The sequence below is a fragment of the Mytilus californianus genome, unplaced genomic scaffold, assembly GCF_021869535.1.
Source record: "Mytilus californianus isolate M0D057914Y unplaced genomic scaffold, xbMytCali1.0.p SCAF_5, whole genome shotgun sequence".
NCBI lineage: Eukaryota > Metazoa > Mollusca > Bivalvia > Mytilida > Mytilidae > Mytilus > Mytilus californianus.
In genome coordinates, this window is record NW_026262701.1 from 61,394,357 (window position 1) to 61,418,555 (window position 24,199).

Below are 24,199 nucleotides of genomic sequence, written 5' to 3' on the forward strand. Positions count from 1 at the left end.
CAGCATTGTATAATTTGACGTTTGTTTTTCATTTACATTTAAATCAAATGAAGTAACAGTTACAACCGTGAAATTCTACACACTTAGCGTGTATTTTTAAACATGTTTGTTTTTGATTCATTTATTTGATTCTTTGGTTCGTCCTATTCTTACATATAATTGTGAAATTTGGTATATGGATGTGTACAAACCATACTATAATGCAATTGCTAGAGCTAGAAAAAATAATTCTCCTTTGGATAAACATAGTTTTATAGATAAGAGTCCTCCTGAAAAAATTCACAATAAGTTTTGCAAATTTACACTTGGAGTTCAGAAATGTGCTAGTAATATTGCCTCTAGATCTGAATTAGGAAGATTTCCCCTTTTTTGTTTCATTGCCACACATGCAGTCACTTTTATATGAAGACCGACTTTTGAGTGAAAACTCATCTGATTTAGACCCCGTTCACACTAGCATTTTTCTTTAATCGATCTAATTTGAATCGATCTAAATAAAACCAGTTAGTGTTCACATTATCATTAATCATAACGATCTCTATCGGTCTAATCTAAACCAGTGCGTTCACACTACAATTAAAAATGCAATTGATCTGACCTTATTACCCGTAAAACTGTAAACATTGTGTATAAATAGAACTAATTTATCAAATTGATGTGTTGATACACTGATACACACACTTGGAAAAAAAATTGGATGAAGTTATTGTTTCTCTTGAATAACAAGTTCACATTTTGATACTTGTGTTCTTGCAGTTTTCTTTGATTTTGAAACAAAAAAACTGTAGCAACGAAGTGACAACACGACGAAATACTGCGCGGTTCCTGAAAAGAAAAAAAATCAACCAAAAAAAAGAAGACACAGATTTCGCAAATTTATGCTACGGCGAAGACATGTTTTCAGTTTGTCACGTTTTTACGTGCATGTACACAAAGGTCTGTTTACAGAGAAATATGGGTTAAACAACGTAACATTGATATAGTTGTGCCGCTATACATGCGCATACATTATTTTCGATTCAATCGTACATAGTTAAACCGATCTCTGCGTTCACATTTAAAGTAAGATCGGTTCACTTTAGATCGATTCAAACTAAACTACCTCTTTTGGTGTTTTAGTTTAGACCGATTGAAGATCGATTCAACGCGTTCACATTGGCCCTTAAATCGATCTAAAGTGAACCGATCTAGTTTAAATCGATCTAAATGTCCTAGTGTGAACGGGGTCTTACTTAAAGAGTGTTACTCTCTTTCTAAATCACTTCATGATCAAGGTATATATTCATGGTACTCATATGTAAATCATATTAGGTCCGATAATAATATAAGTAAACCCAAAGATGTAACTAAAAACAAAAACGGAGACTGTAAGAATTTCAGTAAAAAATTCTATAAAAATGAATTTCAGCAAAGATATAAAGAAATATTTGACAATAAAATATCATCTCTCGACCAAAATAGCAAACTTCTTCTGTTTAAGCATATAAAAGCTGAATATAAACAAGAATTTTATTTGACATACCCTAATCTTGATACAAGAAAACTTATATGCAAATTTAGAATAAGTGATCATTCCCTCACTATTGAAACTGGAAGATATAAAAATATTCCACGCCCTCAAAGACTTTGTAATAAGTGCAAAGTTATGGATGATGAATCACATTTCTTTTTAATATGTAAAATAAATGATGATTTAAGACATGTCTTTTTTAATGATTTAAAAACTCAATACAAAGATTTTTCTGATAATAAAATGAAATATATACTAAATCCAACCACTAGTCAGCAAGTGAAATCTTTAGGCTCCTTTATTAAACAGTCTATGGAACTGAGGACAGGGGGGCACTTGAGGTCATTTGTTGTGTTTAATGTTTTGGTTTATTTTAATTTTTTATGTAAATTTTAATGTCATCATTATATTGTTGTTATTACATGTAATTGTCATGCCTTTGGCCCTCTTGTGGGTGTAATTTGTGCTTTAATAAATATATATTAAAAATAAATGTGTTCACTTGAACAACATACCTTACTTTTGTCTTATTTCATCTTGAAAGTATAAGGTATTATTTGACAAAGATTATTCAGTTATGGCTTTGGTATCAAACGTTTATATCAGAGACATATATACACATGTATTATTAGTTACATGGTGTGTTAGTGACCTATTACGATATATATGGGGTGAGAGCGAAGCTCGAATCCCCATATGGAATTTACTGACCCCATATATATCGTATTAGGTCACTAGCACACCGTGTAACGAATTTATCTTACCGACTATCTTCCCATGTGGTATTAAGACTAGCGGCCTATCAAAGTGATTTAAAAGACTTCAATTCTTAATTTAAACATGTTTAAGAACCTACTTCCATTTGTTTATACAAAAAACAAATGCCAACAATAACAACGTGTTAGCTTTAAATTTGTTTTATGAATGTATTTCAATCGTTTATTACCAGTTTCTTCGTCTGTTTAAACCTTTCAGATGTCATTTTTGTTTTAAAAGGGAAGTAACCCCTTACTAACCCCATATGGTTGCTAACCGTATATGGTAACTAACCATGTATTTTTTAGGACACCCTATATGAAATATATATGGTCACCACGTGTAGTCGATTAACCAATCATATCCCCATAAATCTATAGAAGGTAAGAGAAGTGTATATATGTCTCTGTTTATATATAGTCAAATAATTTTAGGATGACAAATAGCTGAAAAAAACATACGGAATTAGAATATCAAGAATATGCAAAACAAGATCTATTAGAATATTACTCCACCAGAAAAATTCATAACTTTATTAATTCTGGATTAAAAGAGTTCTTCGTATTAAAAAACGTTCTTCAACTGACGAAGTTTAATTCTGAAATACCCTTCAAACACATGATTGTATTCATTAAACCTGTAATAAAATCCGGGTAGAACAACTTCCTGTGGCTGAATTAGATGTTTTTTCTCAGTCTTCTTCTTGCTACCACTAGAATATTTTATATGTTTTCAACTGTGGTAGTAAGATGAAAATTCTGAGACTGAACATATAAACTTGATTTGACTTGTTCGCCTTACCTTAAGTGTCCATACTGAATGGTCTTGAAGATTTAACATTTGCTTCTTAATATCTCTGGTCTTGCCTGTTTCCACAGCATGTCCATTTTGACCTTTTCTTGCATTAACTGCCTTGTTATATTTCTTCGGAATCGGATTATGATTCAAACAATTACTCCTGGTAACTTTTGGAGAAACTTTATTGCGTGGTTGATTAAATTTAGAACTTCTATTATCCTTGTCATTCTTTGGTAGACAGAGTTCTGCCGGATTCATAACTTTTGTGTCGATCGGATTAAAACAAAAGTTCGTCTTTTGCTTAATTGCACTAAGTCTTTATAGTTTAACATCCACTGCAGTAATATGATTTTTGAAAGACTAAGATCAATTGAATTTTAAAATCTAATATCACACATTTGAATCAAACCTCAGATTCGATCTTTCAATGTTTTCCAATATATAGTAGATGCACTGTGCGAGAAGGCGATCATTGCCACCCTGAAATATAAATGCACAAATACACCCTTTTTATATAATAAAATTCTTGTTTTATGTTTATCTTTATACCTTGTAGTAGTATTAAATTTAAATTAATTATTGAACACCAATTTAAATCCGGAAACAGTCATTTTGATTTTAGAATTAAATACCGGTGTCAATTTTTTTAACCATATTTAGACTTCAATACAATAAACTTTATCTATTATTTACAGCATAAAGTCGATATGTTATTCATCATAGATTTAGTCCTAGACTTCCGTGTAATATATATGATAGCTAGTCTACCTATGATTTTACCTGTGGAGTTTTGAATTTAGCGGGTGAATCTAAACATCAGGTTCAATACTAGAAATGATGTGGAATATAATATCAAACACGAAAATCAAACAAAAAAGCAGCATGCAGTTGTTCTACAACCAGATAAAAAAATTGTAATTATGGGAAAAAAAAATTAAAAATTAACCCCTTAACCTTTTACATCTTGAGCATCTTAGGGTCCTTGGAAAGAATTTGAATAAGATTCGGGAATAATGTGACAAGAACTCAATATCAAAATAAAAAGATGTGGTATGATTGCCAACGAGACAACGCTCCACCAGAGACCAAATGACATAGAAGTAAACTACTATCGGTAACCAATGAGCTAAACCAATACCTCATAGTAAGCTATAAAATGTCTCGAAATGACAAATGTAAAACAGTTCAAACGAGAAAACTAACGGCCTTATTTATGTATAAATCAATAAACGATAAAAAAATGATATACAGCAACAAACGACAACCACTGAATTACAGGCTCATGGCTAGGGACAGGCACATACAGAATGTAGCGGGATTAAACATGCATGCTTATCATGATAATGTCTTTGTATGTGTGTGTGTGTGCGAGTGTGATTTTCTTTCTTTTTTGTACATTTATCAATCTTTTCGTCTTAACCTGCACTTTATGTGCCATATGAATTTGATAAGATGGATACTTACTTCAGTTAATGACTCATTCTAAACCGTGCCACATATATAAATAAGACGTTGAGAAACCAGACGTCAAGATGTTTAGTAAAGTGTTTCTTTTGTCCTGTTTCTCTTTTTTTTCAAACTGAATGGGTATCATACGCTTATATGCCCTCCATTAGCATTAAGAAACACAAATTTCCCCTGCAATATGTATATACCAAGCTTATTAAATGATATGTCTATCACTGACCGACACAAACAAAAGGCATATTCTCATTAATAACAAAATATCTGTATTGTCATGTAAGCAAATTAATTGTTTGTGATAAACACATGCAATATATAAATTCTAATCAGAACAGCACAAATTGTCTTTTTCTATAGATTTGAATATTTTAATTTCACATGGGAAACTCTATACAAAAAATTACGAAAAAAAGAGACAATTTTTCATTCCCTTTTGTTACTTCAACTTTTTACATGGTGATTTTCCTTTAGCCCCTTCTTATGCGGAACGGTATGTATATTTTCCAACTCGTTAAATTTTTCTGTGTCTGAAATGACGTTTTATATTTCAAAGAACTTAATCTATGTTTAACTGGTAAATAATACCACTCTTTAAATTTCGTGCGTCCGAAGTGCTTTTCTGGATTTACTGACCTTCATCAGGAACGCCCAAAACTAAACAAAATGGTAAATGATTAAGTCAAGGATTTTGATACTAGATATTACTGAAAATTTTGCCAAATTCCTTAATAGATATACCAATACTAATTCTGAAATGTTACCAACATAACACCGTATTAAGATCTTTGAATAATGTTTAAATTGGTTGTGTTATTGATAAATGTGCATTGTTATGAAAACTTATATGGTCCTACATTGTACATCCTCTCGATATAATGTACTTATAGTTTGCCATTGCACATGGTCATGTTTTTCTCGGACTGTTGCCATTGCACAAGGTCATGTTTTTCTCGGACTGTTTATGGCGTCGGTACACTAAACCCGTTGGTTATGATTGATTGATTGATTGTTGGTTGCTTTACGCCGCATTAGCACAACAAGGCTATATCGCGGCGAGAGCTAATTCGAATATTTTTTTTACAATTTAAAGCATATTCTTAAAATCAGACAAAAGGCCCTTCAATAAACTAAAATTCTAGATTAAAGCAAATTGATTATTTACAAATAAAAATGAACATTAAGATAACGTGATAAAATTTAAAATCGTTTTAAATATAATAACATTTTTATATTTTAGAATATATTCCAACTTCTAAGAATGAAACAATATTTGTAAATGGAACATTATTAAATAAATCATACATATTATTGACATTGAAATGCTTCTTACGAATATCAGCATTGAAGTCGCCCATAAGTATAAATGGTGAGGGTAATTGATCAGTGAGGTTTTTGAGTTTAGCTTTATCGATAATTGAATTGAGTGGAATATATATAGAACATAATGTAATTGTTTTATCTAATGATAAACGAATTGCAACTGCCTGCAGATCCGTGGTGAGTTGGACTGTGCTATGAATGACGTTGTCCTTCACAAAAATGGATGATCCGCCTGCAGCACGTTCATCTACCTTAGAAAATGTGCTATACATGTTGTATCCTTTTAAAGATACATTGTCACTTTCTTTTAAATGAGTTTCTTGAAGACAAAATGCAGTAGGTAAAAAAGACTGAACTAGAAGCGTTAACTCGAGAAGATTTATTTTAAGACCTCGGCAATTCCATTGGATGATATTAGTCATGTTTTGTTAATAGACGGGCGAATGCTATCGAGTTTTCCAGCATTCTTATTTCGCTCACCCTGAGATTGTAATCTTTCGGGTGGCGGAACACTTTCGATTTCCATTTCTGATTCGTCGTTAAGTGTTGAAAATCTGTTGTGTGAGGAGAGTCGTCGATCTCCAGGACCATGCGCAGCTGGTTTTACTCCGCCTCGACCCCTACCCCGTGACCTCGAATCAGAAGACTTCTGAGAGGATGTATTTGTTGGCTTCTTTGGGACATCCTTCTGTTCTGGAGAACGAAGAGGAGACGGGGCTTTAGAAGACTTTGTACTAGATGCAGAAGTTAAACTAGTTTTATTAGATGCAGATGAAGGAGGACTATTGGAGATGGAAGAATCATCAATGTCACTGGGAAGATCCCAGACAGATTCACCGCCCCAACTGTCTGATTTAACTGTATCTTTTTTATTTGATTTCTTTTTTTCATTTTTTTTAGATGACGACATTGAGCTCTGTAAGGAAGATTGAGTTGACTGAGTACTGGTTTTAGAAGGTGTTGGTTTTCTTGGAATTAATATTTTATCGTTAGGTTCTGTTTCAACAGGCAGCATTGTAAATGTCTCAGCATCAATTGGCCAGGTCATGCGAGTTTGTGTATGCTCGTGACTGAATGAGCGGACAACTTTGCTGGCGTACGATGGTCTGTTCGAAACAAGATCATTCGAAACAGAAGCTATCTGTTTAGCTTCTGGGTAACTGATGTTTCTTTCTGTTTTAATTTTGATAATATTTTTTTCTTTAAGGTAAACAGGGCAGTCCCTAGATGATGAAAAATGGGATTCACCACAGTTTACGCATTTAGAAGATTCAGAGCTACAGGTTGTTCCCTCGTGTCCTTCGTCAGAACACTTGAAGCATCTCTGCGTACCACGACATTGTTTGCTTCCATGACCAAACTTTTGACAAGTGAAGCATCGAATTGGGTTAGGGATAAACCCGTCAACTCTGATTCCGAAGCAACCTAAAATAATAGATGGAGGAGGAGTTGGAGTTCTAAATGTCAAAAGATATGTATTTAATTTGATTATATTTCCATTCTTTTTTATTTGAAATCTAACAACATCAGTTACACCTTGGCTTGAAAGTTCCTCACAGATTTCTTCCACGGTAAGGTCACCAAGGTATTGACTTCTGTCTCGAATGATCCCCTTACAGCTGTTCAAACTGTTGTGAGGAGAGGCAGAAACAGGAAAGTTTGTAATTGTTGTCAGTGTAAGCAAATTTGTTGATTGACTTTTGTTGGAACATTCAACCAACAAATTGCCTGATCTCATTTTTGAAACTTTTTTTACAGTACCAGCAACGCTTTGAATTTGTTTGTGAATCACAAAGGGAGATATTTTGGAAATTGGTTTTTCATCTGTTCCTTTTATTACAATAAATCTGGGCCAACTGTCATCTTCCTGACAGGGCACTGAATCATCACATTTTCTTTTTTTATGTATTAAAGCTGATTTAGAGGGTTGGTTTTGTTGTGCCATAGGAAATGAGAAAGATTCACCATTCTTGTCATCCACCCACCTCGGAGTGCCTACAAGGGCGATGCTGTGTTTCCGTGGCGAGCCGGGGTCAAGTGCTAATGCTGAAAACGAGCTCCAAGTATAACATGTATAACGTAGCTGGTCCCCAAAATTAGCACCCAAGATCCACTGCGGAAAGCACCAGATGTTCCAAGAATGGTATACTCAAGCAGAGCGTATCCATCAAGCGAAATAGAAAGCGTACCACTTGATTGACCCATGAGCCATCGCCTTCTTCAGTTATCCGAAATATAAATAGCTTTATTTAAAACACATGTGTATATCATGAAAATTGTTACAAGAAAGCTTATTGTTGAGGATTAACTGAAGGGCTCGACATGACCAGCCGATTGATCGAACCGGGTCCATCCGACCTCCCGTTTAGATGATATTAGAGCCAAAGCAGCTTATTGAACTATAGTCATGTCCGTCCGGGTATTTTCTGACCGTAAGGAGTCTGGCTACAGCCCTCATCCGCAAGGATCTCGTCAACCACCGACACGGGTAGCAACCCACGGCCAACGGGTTGGAGAGCCTATTTTATTCAAAACATCGGGCAACTCGTACGATGTTCGGATCACTTTAGTCTGGTCTCTACCCTTTGACCTGTCCAGCATGGGTAACCCTACCAGGAGACGAAGCTCCAACTGGCATAGCTCTTGGGGTCACTGAGACACGCAAGCCCCCCGACCACGGCAAGGATAGCGATCCACCGGGGGGCCCGTTGGTTATGTATTGGTTGATACTTTAGTCTAAGAGAACTTCTTTATTTATTGTAATTGGCTTTGACGGTAACTTCGAGTACTCTTAGAATGGTACTTCGTGTCTTTTGTCTTTATGTAACTGTTAATTGTGTTTTTGCTTCGTGCCAATCTAACTAATGTTTACAGTCTGTTCTTATGTTTTGTTGTTACACCACCTTCACATGTTCAACCCAGTCACATTCTTAATAAGCCTGTCCCAAGTCAGGAAACTGTAATTATGTATTAGTGTTGGTTATTGTTGCAGACCGTTTGATCACTATGGCGAATTAACTCATCACACATACCAGGATTTAACCTATTGTTGCATGCTTACTTCACGTCATTTGAACTCATTTTTAACCTTGTAATTGCAAGATATTTAGAAAAGAAAATCAGAAAACTTAAGTCTAGTTCTAATGATTGTTCTATTTATGCAGTCAAGAGTTAATTTTTTTTGTCTTTGGAAAGACACAGATTTATCTTCCCCTTTTTTAACTCCTTAAATATATCAACTCTTAATTACATTTTAGAGGATATGTTCCTCGTTTGGCATAGTTTACAAAGCCGGACTTTTCTATGAACTTTCAAATATCCACCCTTTTCTAGTCTGTGATCACTTATACTGAGTTTGGTGAAACATTTTCTTATAATAAAATGGTGTAGAATTAAGTAAAATTCTTTCTCTTATGGTTGCGGCCTGTTATCTATTTCCGGCATGAAGAGATATTTCTCGTATCACACTGCATGGAGTGTGATACAAAAAAAAATGATACGAAAATCTGCGTTAATTTGATTGGTTTATCCAGCATCATGAGACGATATTACAACATTTCCATTGGCTATGCGTTAGGTCACTGATGACTTTCAAAGGGGGTCTCATTGGTGGTTCTGATCCCGGATCCCGCTTACTGTTTTGTCAGATTCCCGTATCCCGCTTACACTATGTACGTAAGCAATTCTCATTTTTTTTGTAATTTCCCGTGTCCCGCTAGACTTCATTTCCCGTTTTCACGGCACAATAATTTGACTTTCACGTGTCACGCTTACAAAAAATCGGCAATCCCGGGTCACGCTTAGACCCCAATGAGACCCACTTTTGCAACGTCACAGATATGAAACGTCAAGATGCTTTTGGCGCGACAAAGCAAGAAAAAAACTCGACAGCAAGAGGGTTAAGACGATGTACATTTCGTCCATGGCAACGGACATATTTGATTTCTTCAATAATATACAAAACACTCACACTTTTCACCTGAAAATGTTCTTTTTCTCAAATTTTATTATATTCTGAAAAGTTTTAGAATGTCCGATGTTAAAGTTTGACACCGGAACAGGACATATATATGACGTCATACTTGTAGGTGCAAAAGACTATAGATCAACCATACGCGGAATTTTTAATTTTTAAACACGAGAGTTTTGACCATAAGAGAAATAGGTTTAACAACTTGTGAGAATTTAGATATCGCTTGATATCAACTCTCGTTATTTAATTTAAATAGTAAAAATAAACTCGCCCAAGGCTCGTTTATTACTATATCGAAATTAAATAACTCGAGTTGATATCAAGCAGTATCCAATTCTCACTCGTCATGAAACCTATAATTATTGCGACCAGCAGCAGGTTTAATATTTTTATATAAAGATAAAAATTTATTTTCAATTTGAGTTTTAAATTCAACTATTTTCAATATCTTTTAACATTTTTCAATTTTCTATTTGAATCCCTAGATCTACCAGGCAAAATATTCTTGACACATGTATCTCAATAGAAAAATCAAAGACTGAATCAAAATGAATATTCTATTGGCAATCTTCAAAGCTAGAACGTACCCAAACATTTGAAACAGTCTTTTCTATTTCCCAATCTAACAAGGGAGCTCTCATTTGATTTTTAAGGGGGGTGGGGGAGGGTGGGGGGGGGGGGGGGGGGTAGGATGAAATTTGAGTTAAAAAAAAAAAAGGCAGGATGACAATTTATGTAAAAAACGTCAGGATAAACTAATAAAAAAAAGGCAGGACATTTTTTTCATCAAAGCCCCACCCCCACCCGAGACGAGACATTAATCCACTGTAATGTATTTTAGTAGCTCGAATGGAATAGTGACATACATGTACCAGAAAGGGGAAAACAACCACACGATAGAGGTCAAGCGCGTCAAATTAATAAATTATTTCTTTATTTTGTATTTATTTTGTATTTGTAAAGAACATGGATTAACTGTAGGAGAGGATATTTTGTGTAAATTTGTTAAATTGAAGATATGCATAGAATTTTTCAAAGTGCTACTTAACTTCAAAACAAAACACCACGTTAACTGTACTTTTTAAATTGCAAGAGTAGGTGCTCAAAGGGAAAATTTAGCTGCAACACAAACACATTCAATCTTGATTACGTTTACAATTATATAACAAACACTTGATGAAACCTGGCAACTTTACCAAAGATCTTAAATATATCATTGTGCAAAGATATGAAAGTCAAAATATTATGTAATGACATTGTAGGTATAGAATGTTCCTTCTTAATTTATTTAGGAATTTCAAAACAAATATACAAATTCTTCTAATGAGATCGAGTCTTATCCTTTCTGTAGAACTGTAACAATTAAATAATCTGTTAAGCCAGATGGACAGAATGTTTTAGATATTGGCATTGTTTAGAATTAGGTGCACAATTTTTAAGTATACTTCATTCGAAGGTATTTGCTTTACTATCTGTTTTCAAACTTGTTTGTTATTTCTGCAATTAAGAGGTGTTGAAAGCATAGTACAGTGCACTCAATATTGTGTACATATAATATGGGAATAGCACACTAGCGTCGATATATTATGTCCCAATTTCGATGTTCAAAATATTTTTTTCTGCCTTTCTATCTATGGAGAAAAAAGGTGTCAGGAAACTGTGCTGAACTTTCAGCACCCACTTCTAATAATGAGATGGACTTATCAACGGGTTTCTACTAACATATCAAATTTTTGATATATTGTTATATGATATATCAATAATCAGGTGCTATAAGTAATGCAAAAATCCAATATATTAAATGTTGTGAAAAAAAGCAAACAAGAAGATAGATTACAGCCCACGTGCATGTTAGTCTTGCAGAGTGTAAGGCTACATTTTGTCACTCTACAACCCCGAATGTGTATAATGTCATGTTGTAATAATATGTCCTTCGTGCTTTTTTGCATTGTAACTGATTAAATACAATTACTTGTACTCAGAAAATGCATGATTACTGATTACATGTGATAAAATTAAAACAAACTGACAATGTCATGGAAAAAAAACGAAAACGATCAAAAGACAAACAACAGTATAAAACACACAAAATAGGTAACTAAAGACTGAGCAACACACATTCAACCAATATCTGGGGTGATTTCAAAGTTCCGGAAGGGTAGTCAGATACTGCTAAACCAAATACACCCGTCGTGTTGCTCATATAAGTAGAAACCCAGTGATAAGTCTAATTCGGTAGGTCACATTTAAGGAAAAGAGGACGGGATTGTGGTTTCGACATATCATTTGTCATCTGTGAAACAGATTTTACATAACGATCAACCAACATTAATTTTGATGGCGTCCATAAACTTTTCGAAGGGATGATTTCAATTTCACCACTGGAACTCTTGATTTAATAGCTTTCTTTTAAGCATTAGCCCTCTGTCAAGGAAATCATGATAGGAAATGCAAGCTCTGGAATGTCGTATCAACTGGGAAACATATACTCCACATGCAGGAGCTGTTGTAATGTTGCTACATAGAAATGGAAATTTCACAATTGGAAAGCTGAAATCATCTCTTTTGTCGTAAACTTTTGTTATCAACCAACCCTCATTGTCAATTTCTAGATGTAAGTCACGATATGAGGCAGAATGGTTAAATATTGATAATATTATATAAAGAAAAAAGGACTTAAAGGTGTATTCATCATTGTATTATTGACTGATCTATTCAGATAATTATTCTTTACCATATCATATTCATGAGTTATTGCAAATTTTTTGTACATCTGTATTTGTAGATGAGACTTGAAAATGATATGATAATAAAAATATAATACAAAAGAAAGTTATGCGGCATACTTAACTGTATCTGTTGCATGCTTTATTTCAAGTTCCATGGGATAGATGCGTTCAACATAGTCACCAAACTTTGAATTATTTAGTGAGAGGACATCATCTATAAAGCGGAACGTGAAGGAAGTTACTTATTCTATATATATTTTCTTTTCATTCTTTCTAATAGGCTCTTGTATGAAATCCGCCACATATGTCGGCAAGAATAGGAGCACAGTTGCTTCCCATGGGAATTCCGATTGTTTGTTGAAAAACACATCCTCCAAACGTAACAAATATGTTGTCAATTAAGAAATAACGCATCTTGGTATTGTCAGTTACAGAGAATTTTTTCTTTGAATAAGAGTGATTTTTTACAAAGAACGTTTTGTCCTTCCCTAAGACAAGATAATTGTATGTACGTTGGCTATTCCCTTTTTAGAAACAAAGCGGAACAAATTTCTTTCAATTTGCCTTTTGATTTAGAATGGGAAATACTTGTGTAAAGGGTAGAAAAGTCAAATATGTTAATACTATTACAAGAGAAATGAGACTTAGATGGTATGTACTTTAGCAGTTCTTTTGATTTTTTTTATATCCCCATCTGATTCACGCCACGCCTAGAGTAGGTATTTTCACAATAACTCTGAATCCCGATTTTTATTGCTGATAAAATTGATGTTTATAATTTAGAAAGCACTTGGAAGACCCAGCAATATATCGTTTTGTATTGAAGGAAGATCCAGTTCTTTATCTTGGTTAAAATTCAAAAAGAAATTAGAACAGATCATTGATTATTTAGGATTCCCTCCCGGGTAAGTGTCGCGGGGGTATATGTTGTGTTTCCAAGTGAATTGCCAATGCCTAATTCCTTTATCAATTTATAAAACGAATGTTATTTTACAATGGTGCAAATGAAATATTTATTTCTTAGATTTTTCAAATTGGCGCAAATGTAATACACCTGTTGTATTGCCGGATGGGAGATGTACAGGGATGACTATAATGCTATGCCCCCAATCAACCCTTGATGTCCATGAGTAACGAAGAGGTGTACAGAGTTGAAAAAGAACGAGGCAAACTCTCACTTAGTTTTTTCAGTCGAATATAGTTGATGTGTCTGTCCCAGATCCAGAACCTCGGCAGTGGTTGTCTTTAGTCTAGATGGATCCCTTTGTATTTTTTTATAAAGATAAAAAAAGGAAAGATGTATGAAATTTGTACGTTTGTTTTCTTGGCTCGATGTACTAGTATTTTAAATCTATATTCAAGTAAACTGAAAAGCATTTACTTTAGAATGCTATATAGTATCATTTGAATAAAGACACCATCTCCTTGTATAAACTGATTAGAGGGTATAAAGATAATCTGAAACCTTGAAAGTTTTGTACAAAAGGATGGACAAAGGGAAAATTATTCGTACGCACAACCATTCATCTACAACAAATACTACATTTTGATTTTTAAGTCATATTTACTAGATCTTTGATGTTAAGATAATTTCGACATTTGATATAAAAAATTAACAACGTCCGGTTATTCTTTTTTACATTTTATCTATCACCCTAACATACTACTGCTTTCAATACATAATCCTATGCTTACATACCTGTAGTTTCACCTCTACGCATAACCAGCCTTTTCCATGTTTAATCTATCAGTTCTCTGACAAAAAGTTAATTATGCATGATATTGAAAACAGATCCTATTAATTGTTGAACGTCGATACAGAATATAGCATTTCATTTCTGATCAAAATAAACGAGATAGTTTATCCAGCATCCTTTGATAATGGCCTATGACATGCTTACGTCAAGATTTCTCAGTTCAAACTTATTTAAGGAACTACTTAGATTTTTCGAGAATTCATTGATTTGCACGTATTTGTTGGCGTCTAGTAAATCGAAATTTGTAGATTTGTAGACAGGACTAAAGGAACCTCGATCTCTCCCTGAAATCCACATTTTAAAGATTCCAAACTGGCTATAAAATGTTATTGATTACGGCGTATACAGATTTGTAAATAAAATATTGTTTTTAATGCCAAAAGAGGATTCTTTTATGTGTGTGTTTGTCTCAATATACATTGTATGAAGTTAGACAGCCTAGCCTAAATCTAGACATTAAGCTATTCTAAGCAAAAAACATTAGCAGAATTTTCAAATTTTAAGTTTCAAAACATTTCACCATATATATAACTAATATTAGTTGATTGAAGTAGTGGCGTACAGAAAGAACATTATTTCTAAACATTTGAAATAAACTAAAACAGCACAAAAAGGGATCTTAATGATGTTCGCGGCTCTTTTTTTTTAAACTTTTTATCAGATATTCGAAATCCTTTTGTTTTATCCGTGTAGTGCGAACAAAAATTTGCCCGCTAACCCCTACTTTTCTGTTCACAATTTTATTACATATAGTTAAAAAAAAAAAAAAAAAAACATTTTTCAAAATCTTATAAAATCATTGTTATTTTTTTCATAGTTTTTGAAAGAAAAAAGATATTATTCTTAAATAATTTAATTTTGGATGTAACGCGTCTTCTGATTGACTGACGTTGTTTTGTTTATCAGCTCATAGACATAATTTTGTTATGTGACCGTGACGTCATCAACGTTTTTTCATGGTTTACTCCGGTTAAAAATGGAATTTAGAATTAAATTATAAGAAATGACTGTAATATTTTTTCTGTCTATTCAAAATAACATAAAAAATGTGGTGCACACTTTAAAATAACCCGCTACGCGGATTATTCAGTGTGCACCACATTTTTGATGTTATTTCCTCATAGACAGAAAAAATATTACAGTCATTCCTTAAATGTATAAAAAGTCGAGAGAATTATTCGTGTCAAACGTCTCAAAAACAAGGACACGGCTCTTTCATTTATTGCTGCTTTTTTAGTTCTGTTATTTATGTACTATCAATTTATATCCGTTTTTCAAAAAGTTTGTTATTTTGAAACAGAGTAGCGAACATCCTTAATAGCAACTAGCGAAAATGAAAAGACGCAACATTTTCGAAGCATAACTTATTCACAGTCAACACCTAGCGGATTCGATTGAATTGATTTGCCCCTTTAATGGTCCGAGGACACAGTTATCTACCTTCAATTTTCGTTGTCCACAAATGTAGTTCCCTTTAATTTCAGTGTTTTTTTTCTTATTTTTTTTCTTTGTCTTTTTTTGGAATTTTTCATTATTTGTTTGCATTTAGGTGAAAGATAAGACTTCAAATATACTGTCTGGAAAAAATCTTTTTGAAATTTTCTGTAGAAATGAGTGATTTGGTCAGGTAAATAAAGGTGGAATTTCCTCTTCTCGGAAGCTCTCTGGCTTCATCCTTACCGGTGTCCTTATGTTTGGGGTTACCAGGAGAGAATGAGCTGGTAGACTTTTCTGAATTTTTGATATGTTTTGGGATAAAAGTCAAACTTTATGCACACCAAATCTTTTTAGAATAGAGCAGGTGGAATTTTTTTTAATTGCCATTATGTTTTAATAGACAAATAGGGGAAAATAACTGTGTTCTCGGGCCTAATGCTGGTATCAGTCCTGATTTTATAATTTATGTAACGATCTAAACTCAGTAATCGATCAATATCAGTACAAATTGACTTGACGTACTATAGGGCAATGATTGTGGGATCCAGTATCATCCCTATTCCGAAATAATCATATATTTCATATCAAATACTTAATAGGTTGTTATATGATATATCAATAATCAGGTGCAAAGAAATGCAAAAATCCAATAAATTTACTGTTGCGAAAAAAAACTACCAAGAAGATAGATTACAGCCCACGTGCATGTTAGTCTTGCAGAATGTAATTGTACTCACATCACGGAATCGGATCAATTCATTAGCTTACTTAAGTGAAATTTTCGGAACGGAATTATTTGCTCAGTCGTAAAGAAGAATTTTAAGTGTCAACGAATGGTTATACATGGAATACAGGATGAATAAATATTTCCTTCCCTGAAAATCAAAGACACTGTATAACTATATGCAAATGTCAATGTGTAAATATGTCTGAAAATACGTGGATTTTGTTTTATTTTTAATGTAGATTTTGTCGTTGACAATGAGCATGTGTATGTGTGTATCGTTTATTTCCTTCATTTGTTTGTTTCTTCCTGTAAAACGTTCAGAATTCTAATCTACACGTATTTCTACTATTTAATTCATTGTGTATGTTTCGAACAGAATTATTTGTTCATTCCTGTACATCCCAAGCGCTTTTCATGATTTCTAATTATTTGTTCATTCCTGTACATCCCAAGCGCTTTTCATGATTTCTAATTATTTGTTCATTCCTGTACATCCCAAGCACTTTTCATGATTTCTTATTATTTGTTCATTACTGTACATCCCAAGCGCTTTTCATGATTTCTAACTATTTGTTCATTCCTGTACATCCCAAGCACTTTTCATGATTTACTTTCACAAGGAACGCTCAAACCTAAACATTTGAAAACCAGGGATGTATAATTACGTTTATTATACCTCAGTTATCATTTTCTATATAAAATAAGTACACAACATTTTGACTATTTTTCAAATTGCAAGCGTTAATCTATTTGACCGGTCAATAGTTTCCAACTATTGGACCTCGATGAAACTATTTGACCGCAAGCGTCATTATATTTCGCGGAATTTCAAATGCAGCTACGGGATTGGAGGATGTTGAGAATAACGCGGGAGTTGCGACGTCGCGTTTTACCTATTGTATCTAGGGTTGACGTCAGTGCAGGACGTAGCCTTAGCATTCAGAATATATATGAAGTAAACGTTAAACATTATGGTTGTGTTTCTGCTTTTTATATTACGATAGTTGATTTAGACCCGACATTTATTGTGTGTTGTCTCTTTTCAGTTGGAAAGCAGGTCACGGTTTGACCCCAAGTCTATCAGCAACAATAGAGTCACGTGACCGTGAAAATTCAGTAAAACTACAGATGAGACAAACCTCCTTTTTACTCACTAAAATACCACTTTCATGATAAAAACTGTTTGATCAAAATGATGGGCTGAATTTAAATTTAATAAAGCATCTCATTAAGACAAACACTCGATATGAATATCTAGGCAATAGATTTTTGGATACGCAAACGTCAAGTTATTTTCAACACGAAGCGGTGGTTTTTTGACGATCTGTGCAAGTGGTTATCTCCCCTTGATATCACAAGTCAAAGATAAAAACCCAGCAAAATGAATAAAAAGGAGTTTACTTTACAAAAATCAAGAAGAAAATAAAATAAATTCGATTTACAACTATGTTATTATAATAGTAAGAAGAGATACTTCCCTACTTTTCAGAGAAGGATAAGAGGTAAAAATTAAACGACAACAAAATGGTAAAAATTAAGAAATATCACCTAGAATCCTAGCTGAAATAATATAAATTAGCTCTGTCTGATGAAATTTACTTTGTAATTTTTATAATGGGATATGGGATCACTCCTATTAGATTTTTTTTCAAATGCTTCTAACAATGTTTAATGCAATAAAACATATTTTATACAATTTAACTGATGATAATCTTTCTGAAATAAGAATAATAAATAGTACTGGTCATTTATATTTTATATTCTAAAAAGTGGGACCAATAGTCACAATAAGTGTCTTCAAAGTAAAAAAGCCTATGTTTCTTAGTTGAACAATACAGTACTGACTAGATAATATCCTACAGAAAATGGATAAGTTTACAAAAAATATTGACAGAAATTCTTCTGTAAAAAATAATACTAAAAATTATAAGTGACAAAATTTTGAATTTTTGAAAATCATAATTATATTATTGTAAAATTCAATTATTAGATTAGCTAGCAAAGCTAGTAGCATTTGCCAAATTTCTCAGGGTATTTTATAGATTATGAAAGTAAACTTTTTGAAAAAAACAAAATGGGGCTTCTACTGTACTCTCAGGTTGCTATATCAGCTGGTATACATATTTATAAACAAAGTATTGTATATTGTACCTTAATAGTTGGATATTTATATCAGAAATGAAAGTTGGTGGGACAAATCTTGTGCCTTTTACTTATAAATGATCAATGGATTGTTAAATTTGACAAGATTTTGCCATTTGAATAAATTCAATTTTGTAAGAAAACATCCCTAGATCTATGATTTAATTTCTTGTTTGACTTGATAAGCTAGTTTTTGCACTTATTACTGTAGCTTACTTAGTAAAGAGATAACCAAATAAGCAAGGTTTCTAACTTAAAGATATAATTAACTGACCTTGATTTCCTTTTTCATAAGTTTTTTTCCTCCAGGAATTTTCTTTACAAGGCATTTTCTATTGCTATTTTTTGTGCTTTTGTCCATTCATAGGCTATCATTAATTTGTCAGATTTGTATCCAGTATGAATGACATTTTCTAAGACGTACAGTTCAAACGCAATATCAAAAGATGATCTTTGTTTCACTTTTCCAATGTGTAAATTTTCACTATGCACATGACCCTGACACATATTTTGTTAACGTTATATGACGTATGTTGAAAAAAGAAAACAATGTCACCGTCATTTTGTGTAGGGGATCAAGAAAGGTTTTAGTTAGTTTGAAATGGAGGTATCGTATGGAATTGTGAAAAACAACAATTTTAAATCACAATTTCATTTACATCTTTAATAAAATCAGTATTTTAGAGTACTTTGGAAACACAGTTACAGGTACAATGAAACGAGGTTGAACATTCACTGTTTTAAACTAGAAACGCAGCCAAAACAAGCAACAAATTGACATGACTGGTGGTCACTAAAATTGATGTATTACAGTAAAAAATGATGGCTTCAAAATTATGTAGAAATTTGAAATAGGTTACCCGGTTTCATTTAAGATTTTTATCGTTCTTTTCCGTATTTGGATACGCAAATGTCAAGTTATTCAAATTCGATGTTTTTGGCGAACAAAAAAGATGGCTGATAATTTTCAGAACGGACAGGATAAAGAAATAGCAAATAAAAGTTATTTTGAACAATGTTTCTATGTTGTATTGGAACTATATTGCTCACAAAACCTACAAACTTTAAAAATCAATTACAATAAAAGCATGACAAGTTGGAAAAAATAGTTTAAACGTCGATTTTTTAGCCGGTTGATTTGGCGGACTTTTTGACGTCACCGTCGACAGTAGCGCCACCTAATTAATTCCCCCTGCTATTGTTGCTGATAGAGCTTGACGACAACGGACGTTTCCAAGGACTTGCTTTCCAACTGTTTTGGTATAATAAAACACTTACTGACTGGATATTCGTGATATAGTAAGTGTATTGTCCCCTCGGATACAACTATTGCCCTCGGCTACTCCTCAGGGCAATTGTTTCACCTCAGGGACAATAAACTTACTATTCCACTCATATCCAGTCAATAATTATAAAATATTGCTCAACGTTAGGGGTATATTATTCATTTATTTCCCGTGCCGGAGGGAGATATAAAGATTTTTTCACCCAAGAATATTCATATTTCACGAGGGCTCTGCCCGAGGGAAATATGTTTTTTCGAGGGTTATCAAATCTTCATATCTCCCGAGGCAAAGGGAAATGAATGTTTTATTCCACTGCCTATGCTTTGTTTACTATCAATACATTAAAAATATTATTTTGCATATAATTTTTTTTCTTATCCGCTTGTTTTTGTAAGTCAAACTAAACACGACATACGCATTGATAAACAGTAAGGATCAAAATTTAATTATAAGTCTGTTTGTTTTATCGTCTGAAATAAATTTGAGCATGATAATGATTTTTGCTATCGCTATTTTAGGAGAATAAGAAGTTCAAAACGTTATGTACATTAACCGCGCGTAACGTCGCACGAAGTAATCCCGACATTTCAGAGGGGAATATGATCCTCAGAATGGAATATGAAGATTTGTTCAATGACACGTGGGATAGTCTCAACCAATCAAATATCGATTACACTATCAATATGCTTAAACAGTGGAATAACATCATTGACTCTATAGTATATGACCAAAAGGGACATAATAAGAATAACCAAATCCATCTAAGGTCAACTTTTCCAGAGGGAGTTAGAATCTAAGTTTCTTAATTACTTTTCAACAGGGAATTTTAGAATATAATTTGTTATGAATCATGTCAGTACAGAGACTCTTCCTACTTCAAGCTGATACTCTCGGGGATTTACTGTCCACCAGCAGAGATATCGACCCAGTGCTAGTAAATGAAATTAAAACGCTTCGTGCGTCAGATGCGCTTTTCTATATTTACCTTCACCAGGAACACTCAAACTAAAAACATTTCAAAGCTCCCAACAACGGACAAAAACCAACACAGCAAATTAAATCGTATTTGGAGAGGACAGTCACAACTACACATGAAGAAATCTCAAAAGGAAGATATGCACAATAAGTATTTTAAACGCAGCAGGACTTTGGGTTGTTTTAACTTATCTGAAATCATTTCTTTCCTTCGCATGCATTGTCTTTAATCAAACATTTATAACTTACATACAATTCCACTCAAGCCGGTGCTAGGGGCTATCTTAAACTTGCAGTGAACTTACAGTTTTTTTGCTCCGTGTTGAAGGCCTCACTGTTACTTTAAGATGAGAACAGCTATAAAAGCGCTGTTCCTTTGCTTTTTGTGTGTTTTCTGCTGTGTATGTACTGATTTTGTCATGTGTTACTACAGGTTTAACAGAAACGTATCATTTATATTAATAAGCGATGAAAATGAGGTCAAGGTCAGATGAAACTTATCAGACGCACATGAATATCTTACAATCATTCTTAACACCGAGTATACTTTACATATTACGTATAGCATGGATGCACTATATAGATTGTCAATATAGTATTTTCATGCTTTGAAAACGAACGTATTCACGAAAACTTAACATTTATCACTGAACCACGAATCGAGGCCAAGGTCAGATGAAACATGTCTGACAGATATATATATCTTGCTATAAATTTGTATACCAAACAGTTTATCCAATTTTATAATGTCCTCTGAACCATAAATATAAAGAGGTAAAGGAAAGCGAACGCATGTCGGGCGGAAACATCAGACCATGAGGCATATTTATACTAGATTGACTATCGAGTATAAAGCTGTATATATAAAGAACTTACGACACCGCGGGCTTTATGTCTCACGTTTTAATGCAGAAGATACAAAAATGTGAGAAAAAAAGGGAAATTATTTTTATCGTAGTTGCAAGTAGACGAATCGTACAAAAAAAAAATATTCTTTTAAAAAAAATAGTTACTGTCCATCGAGATGAAAATTAAACATCTCTGATCTGGTAAAACTGCAAAACTTAAAGAAACTGTATACACACAGTGGGGTTTTAATTTTCAATTCATATACGAACATTCTAGAATGTGTGAAAGATCTGTGATGAAAACTGTTTAAGTTGTTGATTTCACAAAATGGGTAGAAAACTAACCTAGTTCGAGAATGTTGTAGAAAAGTAATACCATCCCGAAAATCTACAAAGTTCGCCAAATCGAAAATAGCGCGCACATTTTTAAAGTATACACAACCATTCTATAAAATCTGAAGATCTGGTTTGAAATTCGAAGGAACATATGATTACATAAGACAGATATAACCTGGGGATATATTGATAATTTCCAACACGATAGTAATCTTAATATCAATTCGTATTAGAAAAGACACCTCTAGTGTTTAATTTATCTTTATGCAGAAAAAAAATTGGTCTGATGTATTTGTAAAAGTATTAACTTATATGACCAAAACCTAGAGTGACATATATAAAATTTCTAACCAGTTTTAAAATTTCCCTCTAACATTTCAGTTCAGTGACTTTGACATACCATACGGCTAATTAAAATTTTATATCAAAAATAATTATTTAGGATATAAATTTTGCCTGGTCGTAGGATAATAAACGGGCATTTCAAAAATTCAAAAGTTTGATATATCAACATTTAGATAAGCATAAGCACAATCTAAAATTTATTGAATTCCAACCACTTGAAACCGTTCAGAAACAACCAGGAGAATCGCACAAGCAATTTGAAAAATCACGTGAAGTTCGCGAATTATTTTGGATAAAAAGACTTCAAACAGCTTATCCTCTCGGTCTCAATGACAAAATATTAGGACAGGGGAACATATCTAAAACTTCTATCGGTGTCATTAATATTGTCGATAAACGACTTAGAAATAATAGGTATCATGGTAAACGCAAAAACCGTAATCAACGTATACATTATACACTTGCTGATCTGTTATCTATATATATATAATAAAAGAATAATGGCAGACATCAAGTATTATTCAAACTGGATCAGAGATCAATAAGTAAATTATATGCTATTTTTCTGGAGTGTGATAAAATTTCTTTTTTTAGCCCGTTGTATGAATACACCCGTATTATTACAGCCTTTTGTCATCACAGGCTGTTTCCTAGTATCGATAAACCTGAAAATCATAAACGGCATTTTCTTAAATTAAAATATATAATTAGAGGTATTGATTTTATTAACTTATCTAGTATGTTCAATGACTCTACCATCCAAAGCCAAATACCTCCATATTTTGATAATATAGAACCACCTATCATTTCGTATTCTTATAAAAAAAAAACAGCAGAAGTTTGATTTTTATTTATACGTCAGTTACATCAGACGTCAATATAGAAAATAATGTTCCTTCCACTTGAGACTGTGAAACATCTAGTTTTAGGTATGTTCCCTATGGTCATGTCATTACAGGAGACCTCAACATCGTCGAAGACCGTGAAGTCAAAACTTTTCTTAAGAAAGTACCGAAATATCGTCCTCCATCTACAATAGCTTGGAAACAGTGTCTGCCTACTGTAAAAGTTGGTGTAAACGTGAAAAATCTGATAAAAAATCTCTAAACAGTTCTTTGAATAAAATTATGAATACTGTTAATATTCGATTATCTCAATTTGAAAACAATTCTGAAATTAATAATACGGTCCATGATATTCCCATTTCTAGAATAAAAAATAAACTCCAAGTACTCGCAAAGCGGTTTGTGTTCGTACCGGCAGACAAAGCAGCCAATAATGTATAGCGGTGGTGTGACGCATATACTACACGGAAGTTCTCCAAAACGAAATTATCAATTCTTCTACATTCAGGTCCGTACGCTCCACAGAGAGTCAAATTGAAAACAAGCATATCACTGCCACTACCAAGCTTAAAGCCTCTTCCGAACATTTGAAACTCCCTACTATGTACTGGTTACCTAAATTGCACCAAAAAAAAACCATTTAAATTCTGTTTCATCTCCGCGTCTAGTAAGTGTTCTACTACTAATCTATCAGTGCTTCTAACTACCTCCCTTTCTACTATCAAAGAACTTGTTATCAACTTTTGTAATAAAGCTTATGAAAATAATGGTATTAATTATTTTTGGAGTGTTAAAAATTCTTTAGAGGTTTCGGATAAGATACGTGCTTTTGATAGTCCTTTTAATTCTGTTGACAGTTATGATTTTTCTACTCTCTACACTACACTCCCACACAATCTTATCAAGAACAGGTTTTCATATTTATATAATTGAATGGTCTTTTGAGAAATC

At 33.2% G+C, this 24,199-nt stretch overlaps 1 protein-coding gene across 3 annotated transcripts in view; it reads right to left on the reverse strand.

Moving 5' to 3' along the window:
- Positions 1 to 24,199, reverse strand: part of LOC127701136 (adenylate cyclase type 2-like) — a 128,035-nt gene that overhangs the window by 94,775 nt on the left and 9,061 nt on the right. Inside the window, exons 1-3 of one of the 3 annotated variants that reach the window (XM_052204929.1) lie at positions 14,250 to 14,358; positions 4,529 to 4,702; positions 3,068 to 3,544 (exon numbers count right to left, since the gene is read on the reverse strand). In XM_052204929.1, coding sequence (XP_052060889.1) covers positions 3,068 to 3,322 — 255 coding nt within the window. In that variant the 5' untranslated portion in view covers positions 3,323 to 3,544; positions 4,529 to 4,702; positions 14,250 to 14,358. Of the gene's footprint in view, positions 1 to 3,067; positions 3,545 to 4,528; positions 4,703 to 14,249; positions 14,359 to 24,199 lie in introns of those variants that run through there. The other 2 variants (XM_052204931.1, XM_052204930.1) reach the window with 2 other exon arrangements.